This window comes from Aulostomus chinensis, chromosome 24, assembly GCF_037954235.1.
Source record: "Aulostomus chinensis isolate RoL2024-O1b breed Wild chromosome 24, RoL_Achi_v1.0, whole genome shotgun sequence".
Taxonomy (NCBI): Eukaryota; Metazoa; Chordata; class Actinopteri; order Syngnathiformes; family Aulostomidae; genus Aulostomus; species Aulostomus chinensis.
In genome coordinates, this window is record NC_141343.1 from 12,071,499 (window position 1) to 12,089,628 (window position 18,130).

Consider the following 18,130-nt stretch of genomic DNA (forward strand, 5'->3'; position numbering starts at 1 on the left):
CTGTTCAGAAATAGTCGCGCGCAAGTTGTGCTGCTTTCGTGGGTTTGCTCGTGGGGGCCTCGCGCAGGATGAACATCCTGCACTCTTGCGGCAAATGAGGCCACATTGATTGGGGTCACCTTGGTTCCTGACCTTTTAAGACTTGGCCAGAGGGGGGAAAGTGAGCAGGAGAAAATGTACGGAGTTAAAACAACAAAATCTGCTGATTTGTCGACCTTCAAGCTCCTTGAGCTGTTCTCTCCTGAGAGAAGCTCCCATCTAACCCCTCACTTGAGTACACAAAACGTATCCAAAAATATGCATGCTTGCTGTGATACTTTTTAACTACAAACATTAGCTGCACCCTGTGAACTTCAAAACTAAATGCTGCTCCAAATGAAGGATTGTTTTGTGCTGCCTCAGTCTGCAGAGTCAACACGCTGTGATTTCTCAGCAGTACCTTGAATTGCATTTTGGAAAACCTGTTTCATCCATCATAACCTGCCATGAGGAAGCTACACATCTGCGCTTAAAGGAGTCCCACATAGACAATACTTCATCTTTTTAGTGGAATAGAGATTAGGGAGATTGCTCTTCATGTGGACCACATGGGTTCAAGCACCTGCCCCACTGACGTGTGACACTGAACCCCTCGCCAGCTCCAGTAGCTGACCTCTGACCTCCCTGCAGAGGAGGAAGGCAGGCTTAAAGACAATTTCCCACAGGGACCAGTAAAGTGTCACATTATCCTGCTCCCCTCTCCAAGCCTCCACTACAGTCTGCCGCTTGTCTGCCCCCACAGAAGCCGCCGCCGCTGCTGGGGCCACCGGGGGAACTGCTGGGGGAGCCACCGGAGGGCCAGCCGCTGCTGGGGTGTGCCAAAAGACCAAGGAGCACGATGTGGGGCAGCGGCAGCGAGTGGTGGACCTTTGGAAGGACGGCAAGTCAGAGGGGGCCATTGGACAGGAGCTGAGGATGCCCAAATCCACAGTGCACAGCATCATCGTCAAATACAGGCTCAGTAACACCGTGGAGAATTTGCCGCGCAACGGGCGACCGAAAAAGCCCTGAGGGGAAGTAGGGACTCACCAAGAGAAAGGAAGGAAGAGAGGACATTTTGGATAAAACGTGATCAATCCCAGGAATGTAAAAAATGAGACTTAACAAAAAAAAAAAAAAAAAACCAGTGAAAGCTGAAAAGGAGAGATGAAACCCTCATGAACGCAGGAGGAAGGAGGAAGCAAAGCCCAAAAAGGGCCCAAGCACTTTGACACTGCTGGAGGCTGAGGAATATAAAGGGAGACAATCCAAGCACAGCAGTGAGTCTACACTGCAGGAGTAAAGCTCGCTGGATAAATCAAATGAAGATGGGAGGCAAGAGAGGAGTGAAGGATCCATAAAATGAAAAAAAAAAACCAATCAACTGCTGAAGGGTGGGTGGGGGTGGGGGTCCAAAATAAGACGGGAGAAGTGAAAAGCCTGGCCATGAGATCAAGCACTAATGATGCGTGAGAGGAAAATGAGGCAGAGAGACAGAAAAGAGGGATGTGATATTCCTGGAACAAACAAATCCTCAAGCGGAGAGAAAAGGAGCTACTGAAAAAAAGCCCAGGCGAAAAAATGTCTGGACTGAAGAGAAATGGGGGTGTGTGTGGGGGGGTGGGGGGGGTATGTTAATGCAATCACAGGTTTGAGGAATTCAGATGTGAAAGCCGAAAAAAAATGCAACAAAGGAAGCATTTTTTTCTTTATTCCTCAGATTTCTTGAGACTTCTTTTTCTGTTTCTCCCTTTGTGCTGAAAGATTCCCCCCTGGATCAATTCTTCATCCAGCGGCTGACTGAACAAGCCTGTCCCCTCACTCTGACCCTGCACTCCCTCATTCCTCTGGTCCTCCACTCCTCCGTCTCTCTTTTCTCAGTCTCTCTCTCTCTTTCAAACACATGCATATATATATATATATATATATATATATATATATATATATATATATATATATATATGTGTGTGTGTGTGTGTGTGTGTGTGTGTATGTGTGTGTGTGTGTGTGTGTGTTTATACACGGTGGACCTCACACAGAACCTGCAAAAACCTGCTGAGTACAAGCAGATGAAAAACTGGACACAGATCGCCTTACAAAAAAAGGAAAGAATGAAGAAAAATCTTCTAAGTTTAAAACACGACTTCCCATGGACTCTTTGGCCCTGGCATTCCTAAGTCCAACCGAGCGTTAAAGCCAGGGCTGTACCCAACTCCGAAATTTGTCAGTCGAATCGGATTTGGCTGCTCAAAATGATCAGAATCAGAAAATCCATTGGCAGGAGTTTCAATGATGACTCTTACCACATTAATATAGTCAGCAGGAATCAGACTCATATTTTTGAGCATTTAAAAATCAATAAAAGACAGCTGTATGATGCAAGGTTTGAATTGCGGCCCATTTGAATTGGATTTGTTGGAATAATGAGACAGGCAACTTGTACTTCTGATTAAACAAATGAAACAATAATAACTCATCACAATCTCCAGATATGACCGCTGAACATCCTCAAAGACTGAGCCCTTTCCATCAGGGTTGGGCAATATGTCCGTATGCAAAAGTCAGATTGGGTTTACCGGTGGGGGAACGGGAATACCGTTCCCAAATTGGGAGCTGTGTTCTCACATGAAATTGTTTTTTCGCGTAGTCTTACGACACCACCTGTCTTGCAAGTTGATTTGGGTTGACATGCAGGAGATGAGGTGGCGTCTCAACCAAAACATCGTTTAGGACCTACGGTCAGTCTTTGGGACACCCCAGGTTGATCCCATTGGAAGTCCACCACAGGTTCCGTACTTCCAAGGAGCACCATTTCATTTTGGCATTCATCGTGACATACGTTGTTGCCCTGTTCCGGTGGAAGTAACCTAAATCCTGCTATTTCTGTGGATGTAACTTTCACTCGCAGAAGTCAAAATGATCAATATGGAGACAATGCGGGGCGTGAGGGAGCACCTGCTGTGATTTAGTATTCCAGATACCGTAAGCGAAGATTTTGGCCGCGACACCCACCCTGACCATTGCCCACCCTACTCTCAAGGACCCTTATCATCCAGCGCCAGTCACACTCTGCATTAAGTTTGTCCTTCAGGGCTTTATGCCAACTTAACACGACGCCATTTTCCTCTTGCCAATGGGGTTTGCTGCTTGCAGAGTAAAGCTCCAGGTCGGTGCTGCAAATCGGTAATAATGGGAACTGCATTTGCATTCGATACGGACCAATTCTTTTGTACCTACAAGACACAGACTGTGAAATAGTGAACTTAATAAAGAACATTGGCAATACTTGCAAACAACGCCCCGATCCAATCTTTCACCTGTGCTCCGAACAGATAATCTTTTGCATCTTGGGGACACGCATGTTCGGAACAAAAGGTCACGTCTTGCACATGTCAGTTCTACTTGTGTTTGTAGCAAAGCAAAGTTTGGAGACCAGACGGATTCGACAGGACTCCTCTTGGGGATCATACACTGTGTGACCCTTGCTGCTGCTCAGTCGTTGTGTAAAACCGCAACGTCTAAAAGATTCCAGAGTCAAGACAGCAAGTTGCGTCGTGCGAAAAGGGATCTGAAGACTTTGGAGGTCATGTGGTGCGAACTTGGCTTTAGTCGCTGCATTTGACAGTGAAGCCCATGACAGTGGGGTTCAGAACTGTTTCATTCTGTTCTTGTAGTACACAAAAAAGGCTGCTCAACTTGAGGAATCTCAACTGATGGAGGGATCCCAGGAAACCCTACGACCATCGATATGAAACACTTAGACATTGCCTTTGTCCACCTAACATTTCTGATTCATTGAGATATGTATTGTTTTTACAAAGCATATTTATTACTGCACCTTTTCCAGGGGTCACCTAACGGGGAAAATTAGTCCACTGATAATCACATTTCCTGTTTTTGTGCCTCATCGCAGCAGAAATCAGTATTTATGAGATTATAGACTCTAACCTGTCACAGAATGAAAAAGGGAGACCCACTTTGAAGCCTGAAGAGAAATGTCTCCTCCTCAAGCTTCTTTATGTGACAGTGAGATGGATTCCACGCTGGAAAATGTCCCCCAAGATCCCCCTGAAAATAAGACACTCTGGACTCTGTCCTAAGTTTTTCCAGCTCGGTGTGTGTGAGCTGTACATCAGCATGACATCCCGAAGAAGAGAGCAGATGGACTTTTCTCCCTTGCTTTTGGAACAAAGAGAAATGGATGTTTGAAAGCTAAGACTAAGTAGTGTTTCCCTTTAAGCTACAATGACATGAAGACAGGGAAGTACTGCAGTAGTGCGGTCTGTAATGAGAATATACTGTATGTGTGTTGACTGAAAAATACTGTGTGTACAGGTGTTTTTATGTCCTGTGTGTGTATGAATGTGTGTTGTTACCTCACATCTGTTGGATTGTTTGCAGGATGACCCAAAAACTACCTGGACCATTATCATGAAACGTGGTGGAGGAGAGTAGCATGAGCTAAAATAGCCCATAAAATGTAACATAATTAATTTAACATAGCAATAAAGAGCATTTTTATAACAATGGCCTTGGCGGAGTTTTGCACTTGGCATTTGTGTGTAGCGTTGCCATTTTTAACAAAACTATGAGTAAATGTTTTTTGATATTGATGCCAATTTTTTTTTTTTTCTTCCAGTTTCCAAAATCTTTTTGGACACTGAGGAGAAAATAAAAATATTTAATTTCTACAAGCTCCGCTAAACTGCTTAACATCCCAAATCCGTCAGACTGATCTTAACACCAAGAAGGTGGAATTTTCGCCGAATGAAACACACCTTAAAGCAGTAGTGCACCATGTTTTCTCACGAGTGTCACGTACATCCAGCCCTCGCCAAAGAAGTTCACATGCTTCAGTTAATTCCCACTGGCTTAATTCCTCTGCATTTCACAGTGTATGTGCTAGCTACTTCCTGTTAGCCATATGCTAACTTAAATGTGCATACATAATTTAAATTGGCTGCTCCTCTTGAATTTACAAATGCTACTAGTCTTTTTTTTTTTTACAATCCAAACAATTCATCCACCATTTTACAGCTGTAACAGCATTAGCGAATCTGGATCTGTAGCATATGATGTTTGCAGTTGTTTGTAGTAGGTGCCACAAGATGGAGACAAAAATCCTTCACTATAACTTTAAGACTAGCTAAATGACAGCTGCCTGAAGGAGTACTTGTATGTGGACGGTACATCGAATCATTGTGTCAGACGAGCTGTTGCTATTAACTGACTTATTTTAAGACGCTAGCAAACTCTGGTGTGAAGGGCAGCTGTCGCTAATCAGTGGACTGTGGGGGGTGATTGCCCCTGATGAGATGCAGGTGTGTCGGCATGATTAGCTAGATCAGGTCCAGGTGTTGTAAGGTTATATAAAGACCAAGGTTCCACTGCACGGTGCTGAGTCATTGGCTCTTTGACAGAGCTAGCAAACGCATCCCTGTCTCGCCAACAGAGTTTGCTCCCTGGTTGACGTAGCGCTCCTTTTCCAATCTTGAAAAGGGTCTGTTAGCACTTTCTTTCCCAACCAGCTTCAGCAACTAGTTGTTTGTTTTCTCTGGGTTATTTTACCACAGTGGTGGTTTCGTTATGGAGTTATATTACCCTCACCCTCTGTGAATGCCTCTTAGTGGGAACCCCTAGAGGGATACTTCCAGATCCCTTTACTAGTCCTCGATTGGGTCCTACTACCCAATCTTCCTGAGCGTGTTAGCATCTTTCAGCTCACTGTTTTGGCGTCCCAGCCCACCACCTCTCTGTTTTCGATCCTTTCTCTGAGCTTGCTACCAGCTGTGGGCAGCTGGTTTCTGTGAAAAGTCGTACTTGACTCTCCCAGCACCAAAGATAACGACTAGCTGCTGAACAGAGGAACATCTGCAGCTGAAGCAGATATTTGAGCGAGAGGCGACACTGAATGTGGGAGCTGTGTTTGTCTGCTGGCTCCGTGTTCCTTGTGTCTGCTGGATGTTTGCAGCAGACTTGAAAATTTGCCAACATTCTGGCCATGTCATATTTACTAAGTGCCAAAGTCAATGATTGCGCATTTACATGAGGAAATATCTGATTAAAGGCTAAGAATCAAATGTCTGTCATGCCAAGTGTTCGTAGCTTGAAAATTACAAACCTGAAAATTTCCTGCTGTCCTCATTGATTGGGGAAACTCCTGCAACGTTTATGAAACTCATTTCAAGTCCCAGTTGGCCGGGTTCATCATCCTAAAGCCAAGCGTGTGATTTTTATTTTTATTTTTTGAACTTCCCGACGCTCAAGCTTGTACCTGAAGAAAATTTGCACTTGATACACTCTTGCAAAGCTTTTCATCAAACGAAAATATTTGTCTGCCAAGATGGCAGCGCTCTCATTTATCAGATGGGACCTACAGGGGAGAGGCTGACATGTTGGCTCGTGATGATTTATATTACATTTTTTGGACTTGAGATACTTCGTCTAATGCGGCCCAACCGTTCTGGGTCTTGCAGAGGAGTTTTTAAGAATTCCTCGATTAAGCGTCCGCGTGTGTGTGGTGTTGATTCATCATTATTCTGAGAAGAAACATCTCACCGCCAGCCTCATTTTGGAGCAGAAATATCTGTCATACAATTTCTGCTTTTTGCTACTGGGAAGTTTTAGGCAAGAGATTTGCATGACAAATAGTGAGGAGGAGGGATGGACAGAGGTGAAATTTGCCTGCAGAGGGATTTTTTTTTTTTTTTTAATCCTTTATCTCCATGGCGATTTCACCCCATGAGACCGTTGTGTAAATGTATCATTTCCACTCCGCTCACAAATACGTATCACATGACAGTTTCAAATAAAACGCCACCCACTCTCACTGCGTAGGCTTTTAACGTGACACAGCAGAGGCAGGAGATTGCATTACGTGTAACCCAATACGCCTCTGACATGCCGTAAAGACGATGATGTCAGTGAGATAAAAATGTACTCCACGCTGTATCATTTCCAGTTGATGTGTAGGCCGGCATTTTGACTGACAGGCACGTACAATGAAGTACTTTATACGGTGGGAGTACTTATTGAATATAAATAAATTAAACGGTTGCAAATTGCAGACTGCACTTCCTATAAAAACAGGGTGTGATCGCAAGAAAATCTTCACAAAGCATCCTAGTCAAGCCAGGTTTTATTTATAAAGCCCAAAATCACATATCATAGTTTTCCTCAGAGGGTTTTACAAACTGCACATTGTATGCTAACTGTCGTTAGAGGCTTGGTTCAAATGTGGAAGAACTACCCCCAAAAATGGAAGAAACCTCAGGGAAAAGCCTTGTTGGAGTGAAGAGATTTGCTCCGAGTGATGAAATTCTGATGTTTTCTTTTTTTAAAGTATTTCTCCTCACATTTATGACCAGATCCTGGTAAAGATAAGTCTTTTCCCAAAGTATCGCAATCCTCAAGAGAGCCTCTAAGTTTAGGAAGGGGGGAGAGGTGAACTTTTTTAAAGAGGCTCATGAGTGTAAGAGGCACGCCAAATGACAAGTGAATGATTGAAGCGCTTCAGAGCTGCTTGTGTAAGGGATCAACCAATCGCATCCCTGCAATGTAACCCCCTAACTAAGGGAAACCGTTCTGTCCCTTGTTTGTTCTAATTTGCTCTGAGAAAGTTCCTAAATAACTCCGAAGTGAGGGTTTTTTTTGGGTTTTTTTTTTTTAGGCTCCGCTCTCAGGGAATATTCTCAGAATGTTCTGGAGTAAAGCCCTCCGCTAAAGCCTTGCCAAATACATCCCGTCAAAATATTACAGTTAGTCCGTTATTTTGATTAACTTCCAATTAATTGCACTCTTGACCATATACGAGGGTCGAGCTTATCAGTAGAGAGGGAGAGTAACCAGTAGAGGGCAGCAACGTGCCGTAGCCTCATCTCGACTGCCGGAAACTAAAAAAAAAGAAGGCCCCTAAAATGTACCTTCTCGTTACTCATATTTACCAAAATCTACTTGAATTGAAATATTTCAAATGATTATCAAGCCAAGCATCGCATGATAAACTTCTTTTTTCTACAAAAATGAAGTAAACCTTGTGTACTGCTTGGACAGATTCTTTTTTTCTTAAATACGTTTTTTTTTTATACTTGCTGTCAGTCTAACTTGCGATATAATTATCTGCGTGGTTAAATGATGAGGGCCTGGTTACGTATAAAATCATTTTTTGTTACTTTCGGGGTTCATGTCTCATCCTGTTGTGCCAACTCTTCTATTATCCTTTAAGAATCTGCAAGGAAAACAAGCAAAATAAAGTAATAATAATGATAATAATAATAGTAATAATTAACACAACTCCCTTTTATCTTACTGAGAGGACAGTTAATTGATTCTAATTGATGGTGACGGTGTGTCCAGCAGAGGGCGCTTTGGTGTCTCTGCCTACTTTAATGCACTACTTTATTTAAATGCGGCAATGTTATGCATTTTGGAATAAAGTAAGTTAATTGTTTAAGAAATTAGCTCTCCGAGGACCGTTTTTACGCAGTCATAACAGTACAGAATTGCTGCACAATGGACAAAGACGGGGACCAAAAACAACCAAAACTCTGCTCTTAAATTGGGCTCAAAAGTCCTGTATTGATACGGCTTTACGAAATATTAACAAAGTAGACTTGGCATAACTTTGGTTTTTACTGTGATCCCTGGATTTTAAGGCCAAATTATCATTCAACATAATAATGGCATACTTCATCACGAGTGCTCCCTCACCTTTGCGTGAAGAGTTGTGCTTTTGGAGGAAGACTTTTGAGAATTGCATCGCAAACTATGTCATGAAATTTTACAATGAACTCAAACACATGTTTGGAATTTCTGTATGGCAACTGCCCGTCAGAAGTTTGTTCTTTTCCCCTCAAATGTGCCGTGTTCCTGCCGTGCGGCCGTAGTCTCCCTTGCTCTTTCACCGGTCCTCACCACCACGTTTGCTTCTCATCTGATTTGCGTCCTCATAACTGACTCTGTCTCTCTTCTTTTTCTGTCTCCTCATCCCTTCTGTTGGCCTCCGCTGGCCTAACGCCATGTGTTTTCCCATAAGTACCCCCCCCCCCCTACACACACACCAACACACACACACACACACACTCTCACACACACATCGGTTTGGTTCTACAAACACACAGTTGCAGCTCAGTACACTCCTTATCGCATCTTTGATCTCCAGGGTGGTGTTATGACAGTTTATCTTTCCCCGTGGCACAAGTGAGAGAAGTGCACCGCCGGTCTATTCCTGGCTTTGTTTTGAAAGGAGCGCTAAACTTGCCGTTCCACTCCCCGAGCAGATTCATGATAGCACAGAAATGTGGGAAGCACAGATCCCTTTGCTGGCCAGCTATGCAGTGGTGTAGAACCAAGTCAACTTCCCTGCGTGTGCTCGCACTCATTGCTGGCCTGACTCTCTCCAGATCTTACATTCTGGGTTTTTATTATTATTATAGTAAAGAAGATACTGTATATGAGATATCGATCTATTGTATGATGCAGGTTTGCTCATTTAAAAGAATATCAAACTATTTTCAAGCGTGTTTGTTCATTAAAAGTTGTTTTTTTTACTCCCGTAGCTCTACGTTGTAAAACCAGAGGTGGCACAAACTCGCGTTTATGACTCAAATAAAAGTACAGATATTTGTATCAAGAGGAAAAGATTGGTTAAAGGACCCGATCAAGATACATACTTAAGCAAAAGTAAAGACGGGCTCTTAAATGTACTCAAAAGTGAAGTTTTGAGTTTTTTGCCGGATGTCCTCTTTTTCCTTTATACATTTTCCCAACTTGTATGAGAGGGAACGAGTTGTCCTCTACCTAAACTCACGTCTACATTTTTTTATACTGTATTTTTCGGCTGCACATTAAAATTTAAGTTAGGGCTTCAAAATGCATGGAGAACGTGCAGATATTTCTGTTAAAATGTCAACAGTAAAACAGAAAATGCTTGAAGGTGATTGCTAGGCTCTGTATTGGCATCAGTTTCTCCACGTAAATCCTACATTTCCCTTTCAAAGAAAAATCGCTTCATGAAGTAAAAAGGATATTAGTTTTGGGTAAGGGGACACAGCGTCTCCACAGAGGTTCCTCAGGGCTCACTGCTTGGGCCCCTTCTCTTTTTCTCTTAGCAATATGCACCAGCTCATTTGGTTCTATAATTTTCTTGCATGAGTTTCACGCTATGCAGATGATACCTTGCTATACCTGCCAAGTGACCCCGTGGTGGCTTCTCTCTCAAGACACCTGCAGCATTGAGAATTCATTGTGCAGTGTAACCACAGCACCTTGGACGTTTTAATCTCTTTAATGATGAGGTGGAAACGTGTTTTTTGTGATGCCTGAATGTCCCTGATAGACAACTCCCTGACATGTTTGATGCTAACCTCTCTGAACTCTCCCTCCCCAGTGCTGAACGGGCCTCCGATGTCTGTAAAGAAAGAGCGGGAAGCCGAGCTGCTGGTCAACCGACGAGAGCAGCGCAGCGGAGAGGTCATCTGTATTGACGACTAGATAAACTCCCCTCTAAACACACACACACACACACACACACTCACACAGACACGCGGAAACCTATCTGCTGCAAAGGTATTTCCAATATCTCTGAAAAAACTTTTTGGTTCTACAAACATTTCAACTACACTTCCAGTATTAAACCTGATTAACTGACTGACTGAGGGTGTTTAGTGACCCGCTAGTGATTGTAGTTGACACTCACACACACACACACACGCTTTCACTCCCCAAAGCAACACGTTCATACAGTACATACACTCCTGCACATGTGCACTTACTGTCCGCGGACACACACCAACATACAGTCCATATTGTCTCATAACTTCTTGTGACCTTTTTCTTGTCTGCCTCAAACCATTATACTCCTCAAAATGGCCTCCTCACGCTGGCCTCCTCTTTCTCTACGGATGCTTCTAACCTATACACACACACACACACACACATACACACACACACACTTGTACACAACGCTCACCTCAATCCTAGACTCCTCTCTTGATAATCTTTAACCCTTCTCCCTAAACAGGAAGCTGCATGTAAAATTAAACTCATTTGCTCTCCATCTCTTGACGCATGCTCGAATCACAAAAAAAAAATAAAAAATAAAAAAATACTCTCGCGGGAAGGAAAGAGAGAAAATAAAAGCTGTGCCTACAGTCGTTTTAATACTGTTTCTAATCCTCAGAGAGGCTGATTTCTTGGTCCAAGCACAGCTCCAGCTTTTTTTTTTTTTATTTTATTTTATTTTTTTAGCCTTTTGCTTTGATTATTTTTTCAATGGTACAAGCTCAGATTAAAACACCCAGCAGGATATGATAAGCATCAGGACTTGTTACACCACATAAAGTATTTGCCATCGTCTTATTTCACCTCCTTCGCTGACGATTGGTTCTAGATGATGTACTTGGAGGTACATTGGAGGGTTATTCCAGTAAAAAGCCTCGCAATGACATTTTACAGAAACTTCCTATGAATGTTTCGAAGTCAGTGTTATTAATCGATGACCTTGAACACTCCCCCTCGCCTCCTCCCCCTCCAATCAACCCCCCCCCTTTTTTATTTTTCCAAATTTCTATTTCTTTCTACAAAATCCTGTGATATACTTTGCATATTTAAACAGCTCATTCGTGTTCTATTGTGTTTTTACTCTCGCGATTATGAGCATTGTTGTCGTCGATGTTGCTGTTGTTCTCGCTGTTGCTATTTGAGAAAGAGCTTCTACCAAATGAGACATTTTTTTGTAACAAGGAACTATGAAAACGAACGAGTACGTGCGGCACACGGTGCGCCTCTCTGCAATGTTTGTCCTGTAACTACAAGAGACACCAACGAAGAAGTTGAGGTAACTTCAGACGTAGAAATATAACAAGAAAACTAATTTTTCTTGCTTACATTTTAGATTTGGGGCTTGCAAATGATATATACGTATATAGATCATAGGCCATATGTAACCCTAAATGCTTCCATGAGGTAAAGAAAAAAGAAAGTGTATACTATCGAACACCAGTAAAATATCTGGAAAATCAGTGGCTGGAAATCATTTTATACACTGCATCATTAAAAACGCCTTAATAAACATAGCTGAACAAATGTAAAACCATCAAACAGTTAAGAACCTGATGTCAACTTTTAAACGCTAGTCAGAGTAGATCATTTTAAGTTAAAAATAGACAACGAATACGATAGCGAGTTCATTTATTCCATAAACCTCAGACATTTTACACTGATCTACGCAGGAAATGTTTTCAAAAAAAAAAAAAATTGTGTTTCATACAAAAGTTTTGCAACCCCCTGAACTAAAATGTTGCGTCAAATGAAAAAAAAAAAAAAAAACGACCAAAAAAACAAACAAAACAACAACAAGCACTTAGTTTCTTTTTACACTTTTACTTTGTCCTCCTTCCAGAATTTATTTTGTTAATTTCTGGGTATCTTGTGTCACTGTGTATGTTGTGGTGCCGATCAAACGACGAGTGGCAGTGGAAACATTTCAAAGATGACGCATCTCCTTTTTTGGTCTCCTTTTTTGTTTTGTTTTGTTTTGTTTTGTTTTTGTTTTGTTTTTGTTTGTAATAAAACTGAATGAAATGATTAAAAAAAAAAAGCGTTGTGTGGATTTTTACATGTTCAGAGGGTTGTTGTTGTTGTTGTTGTTGTTGTTGTTGTTGTTTTTTGTTCTAAACCCAAAAGTCTTGTGGTTCTTGGGATGAAGTTTTATTTATTTTGTATACTTTTGAATTCTATTGATATATAAATTGAATACTTGAGGGGGAAAAAAAACCCATTCAAGTCTATTTAACAATATTATTTATATTTAATGTATGTAGTTTTGTAGTTTTTAATGTTAGATATTGTGTAATTATATAAAGTGAAGACATAATGTTGTTTTTGTTTATGTTTTACTTAGAATTCTAATTTAATGTAATCTATCAAATCCAATCTCATACAGTTTCCAGGTAGTGAATATTTTATTGTACACCAATGACTAAGTCTAGGGTTGGGCAATATGGGGAAAAAATGAATATATATCACAATACTTATTTGAAATCATACGTCAGCGTGAAAAACCGTGTGACAAAAATTGTGACAACACTTATTTTTTTACCGACGTAGTGTTGCAGTTCTTGATATTAAAAACCGTGTCCACTTGGTGCGATATTATCTTCGCCATCGTACAACAAACGGACGTCCTGCCCCGGCCTCGCACATTTGTTAATAAAGAGAACCTGTTGCTAGGAGACTCAGACGAGACGACCCCCAGTCGAGAGGACCCCTGAACACTAAATATGCAGCCATGAAGACGTCAGTGTGGGAGGCGACGGGAACGACAGTGATTCAGTTTCTCTTCTTCACAGACCTTTATCACACTCTCCCACACTCACACACACACACACACAACCCAGAAGAGCAGATGGTTAATGATTCATGATGACTAAAGGTGAAGAGTCTACCCCGCTGCATTATCCAGAACAGATTGATGCCACGCGGTTCTCTATTTACTCTTCCCCTGACTTTATGATTCCTTATGGAAGATACCGGAGATTATGTTCAACTCCCTTCAAGTGCACACTGGCAGGCTCCTCACACATAATTTACTGACTCTTGGGTAAATACTCTTCGGTACGGTGCATTAATTTTACCCTGACATTTCAGGCATGTAGATGATATTATGTGTGGAACCTTTCAAGGCATTTATTTAGTTTCTCACTTCAGGTCACTGCCAAAGCTTATGTACTTGTGCTGGAATGTCAAAATGCTGAAAAATGGAATTTAACAAGTTCACAACGGTGTTGTAAATTCATCCAAAACATATGCAACCCTAACTTCATAGAGAAAAATATTCTAATTCTGGAATAAAATCTCATTGCGTCACAGCATGGCTCGGGGTCATGCGATGTATAATACAATATATATTGTCATCTATCAACAGTGAATATAACCCAAGTAGAACGTGGTGTTTTTGCTGGAGTAGTGGTTCTTAAACTATAAACAAGATAAATCTGTGACGTGAGATGATTAAAAGGTTAAGCTAGGAAAAACATTATTGCTGTTGTACAAAACTGTTTTATGGCTTTTGCCTCAATTTAATACTTGTTATTTTTAGCTCCTTGAGGCCCCTAAAAATCATTTGAATGCTCCAAAATCAGATAAGAAAAAAATCCTCGCTTGGCTCGCAATTCATGGCCACGCTGAGGACATTACTTGTGATAAGGGATGTAATGTATCAAATGTTTCCAGTCAGCACATCAGTTGCACTTCTGTAAGTTCAGGCTAACTTGTTAGCACAGAGTCACCACTGTTACAGACATAAGCATTTATTTAGATTCATGTTTTTCCAATTGATTAAGGGAGCCCCAGTACGTGGATAATTCATAACTCTGTTTTGGTCTCAACAGGGGAGTAGCTGGCTTCTTAGCTACAACAAGTCCAATGTTATCCAGCCAACAGTAATCGCTAATTTTGCCTCCGTTTGGTGCTTGCCAGGTAGTTTGCTAATAAGTACAAACTGCTGGTGAACACAAACTGTGCTAACATGAATGAACCAAATCTTAAAAGAAGAGCAAGAACGCTTAAACCTGCTAAAATAGTCAACAAAGCTAAAGGGATTAGCTCATGCTAATCACTAATCTTGTCAGTCTTCCATTTGGTGCTTTTCAGGAACTTAGCTATGCTTAGTTTCTGTATTTACAGATTGTTGCCATAGTTTGTGTTCATTACCTGTAACTGTTTTTAAGGTAGTATGAGTGAACCACCTTTAGAACCTATACTGAAAGATGCTAAAATGCTCCACAAAGCAAAAAGAAATTAGCTAATTGATTAGCCAATGCTAATTGCTTATTAAGTTTTCCATTTTGTGCTTGACGGGTAGTTAACTATATTTAGGACGTACTTATTACTTGTTCGTTAAAAGAAGCTCCTGGTGGTGGACAGTCTATGCTAATGCAAGAGAACCGAACTTTAGAACTCAGTTGAATACCTTTAAACCTGCTAAATTTGTCATCATGGTTTAGCTAATTTATTAGCAAATGCTAAAAGCTAATTTTGAGAGACTTTTGATTACTGCTTGTCAGGTTGTTAGCTATAATTAGGCTCTGTTTTTTAGGAATTGTTAATTCCAAACAGTCACCATTGGTGAGAGGAAACAATGTCAATGCTGGTGAACCCAATTTTTAGAACCAAAACAACGATGCTGAAAGCTGTTAAAATGCTCCTCAGAGCTGAAGGGAACTTTTTATATGAAATAATTGATGAAAATATTTCAATGCACACTAGTTTTTGAGCTTCCTAGTTTCTTGATCATTCATGATTTTTGGTGACACATAGGACCATTTCCTATCTTTCTTTTTTTTTTCAAACAAATGTGAAAATATCAAAAACAACAAAACAACTTTATTTAACATTTATGATGAGTGAGACATTAAAAACATACCAAAACAAAAAAACAACAAAAAAAAAAACCTTCCAGGCTTTGCATACATCTTCATTTTACTAAGAACATCTTCACAAGATTTCACAAGAATTTCTGATCAACTTTGACATTTACAAAAATAGGAATTGGCACGGAGAACGACCATGTGTGCGAGTGTGTGTGGCAAGGTTGGCGCTGGAACGACGAGGCATGTTTTTCCTCAAAATCTTTCAGCAATGTGGTTCACGTTCAGTTTCAGGAAGTGAAAATTTAGATGGCTGCTGGCCTGTGCATGTGTGTGTGTAGAGGACACTCAGGGGGATTTAGTGTGTGTGTTCTGTCTGATCATTGCTGACAGGGAAATATGTGATGCACAGGAGTGTGAGGGGGAACAAGCGAGACACAAAAGGGAAAAGGAAAACTATGAGAAACAGGATATAATGTCTACACTTCAAATTCTGACATTTTCCATTTGAAACATGAATGTTTGGCCCCAATTAAAAACACTAGCTTTGCTACCGTAAAGTGCAGAAGGGAAACCAATGTGGTCTATCCACAAAAACTACTTATAAACAAGAGTGGGAGTGCTGAAACCCACTGCTAGAAATACATGCTGTTTGTATTGTAGCGGAGAATATTACAGAAATCAGCAGCAACGTATGAGAAAATGGAAGTTTGGTTTCATCTCCAAAGAGATCAAAACAAAAAGGAAAAACAGGAGCTTCATCATTTTTCTAAATTTATACGTAGAGGATTTAGATTGAAAACATTCAACTGTTGATGTTGAGTTTCTCTGACTGTACTTCAGTCCTAACTTGAGTTTAATGACCTGGAGAGTAACTTCCCAAATTCATAGATACTTTCTGAAAAAAAAAAACCCAAAAAAACCCTGTTCTTTGCAAACAGCTGACTTTGACTTTGGATAACCTCTACTTTTGTGGTTCAGAAATGCAGTGAATAAATAAAAGCAAGTTCGCGCAAGCGCTAATTCTGTGTTAAACATGATACATTAGCACACAAACATGCTCACATTAAATGTTTGGTATGATGTGTTAGCATGCTAACATGCTAAAAATTGTTGGCAATGTTGTAACGTATACATCTATAGCACCATAATGAAGGCAATAAAGTTAAGACAGAGTGTAGTAAAGTTTTAGCAGCTCTTTGCGACTAAGGGCACTTCGTGCTAATGTCAGCATGCCAACCTGCTAGCAGTGTTCGTCATAAAATGCTGATTTACCATTTGCCTTTGCATCGAGCTAAGAGTGTAGCAGCTCTACAAAGAAGTAGCACCATAATGAAGTCAATAATGTTAGAGATTAGAGTTTAGAGCTGTTTAAAGGCAGCTCCCGCAGTTTATGGCACTACATGCTAGTGTCAGTTCGCTAACAGTCATAAAATGCTGATTCATGGCGATATTTTCTATTTTAGTTTGACAGTTTAGCATGCTAACTTAGTAGCATCTTCGAGTGGTGCTAGAAAGGAAACAGCTCTGTGAGGAAGTAGCGCCATGATGTAAAGAATAAGAAAGTACAGCCATGTAAGAGCACATGGAGCTACATGCTAAAGTCAACATGCTAACCTTCTTTCGATGTTAACAAAAATATGCTGACTTATAGCAATTTTTACCATTTTATTTTCTATACGTTGGCATGTTATTGGGTTGCATTTGCAGACTGCCAGAGACGTCACAGCTCTGTGAGGAAGCAGGACCTGTTGAAAGTCACTAATGAGCCACAGCGACTGATCAGAATGTCGTTTGCACCAAGTTTTAAAACCAACCACTGTGGCACCAGAGGACTCGTGGCGGGACATCCTCTGGGGAACATGAATGACATCATTTCATTGCAATTACCTCTAATAGTTGGTAGGTTTGTGGTCAAAGTGTCTAAAACACACAAAATATGTTTGACTTCGAAAACGTCTACAGTGTCATTGGTGAGAAAATCATTAATATACATGATTACTGTTGTTTTTGTTTTGCTATCAGCTGTTATCATTATTATTGTTATCCAGTAATATGAAGTATGTCCTAGACATCTCTTCTTACAGTATAACTTTGGATGTACTGTTTAAGGGCTTCCAAAACAGTAAGATTTATAAAGTCCCCCCCCCCCCAAAGAAAAAAACCCCAAAAACCAACAACAAAAAGACAAAGAGAGGCTACGTTTAAAGCTTTACAATAAATCACACCACCATTTCTTTTTGACCTCGTTGATTTTAAAAAAAACAACAACCAAAAAACATCAAATCTGAGTGTAGAAAAGAGTAGAAATTCACATCCAGGTCAAAATAATGTTCCCCTCTTTTGAATGCCAGCGGCTGTTATGTACAAGAGAATGTAAGGAAAATGGTTGTTACTTCTCTCACACACGCACACACACGCACACGCACGCATGCGCACACACACACTCTCTCAAATGAATGGTGCAGCATAGAGGATATCCTTGACAACTGACTGCTGTTCTTTCTAGTGTTGAGATGCTGATGTGCTCTCAGCTTGGGGATATAAAAGTGGAAGGTGCATGCACAGCTTTTCTGTTCGTCTTCTAAAAAGAGTGTGAGCACACTTTATTACAGGAAACAGCCAAGATGAAAATCCCAGTATTTCTTTTCAATGAAGCTCTTTATCTACAGAGCAGCTTCCATCCCATCTGTTCCCTCAGCAGACATTCTTAGAGGCGTTTTTTTTTTTTTGGGGGGGGGGGG

General features: G+C 40.9%; 1 protein-coding gene across 2 annotated transcripts in view; it reads left to right on the top strand.

Moving 5' to 3' along the window:
* Positions 1–12,375, top strand: part of chd3 (chromodomain helicase DNA binding protein 3) — a 44,733-nt gene extending 32,358 nt beyond the window's left edge. The window contains exon 40 of one of the 2 annotated variants that reach the window (XM_086197427.1): positions 782–1,411. In XM_086197427.1, coding sequence (XP_086053553.1) covers positions 782–1,050 — 269 coding nt within the window. In that variant the 3' untranslated portion in view covers positions 1,051–1,411. Of the gene's footprint in view, positions 1–781; positions 1,412–10,405 lie in introns of those variants that run through there. The other variant, XM_086197428.1, reaches the window with a different exon arrangement.
* The last annotated feature ends 5,755 nt before the right edge of the window (positions 12,376–18,130 follow it).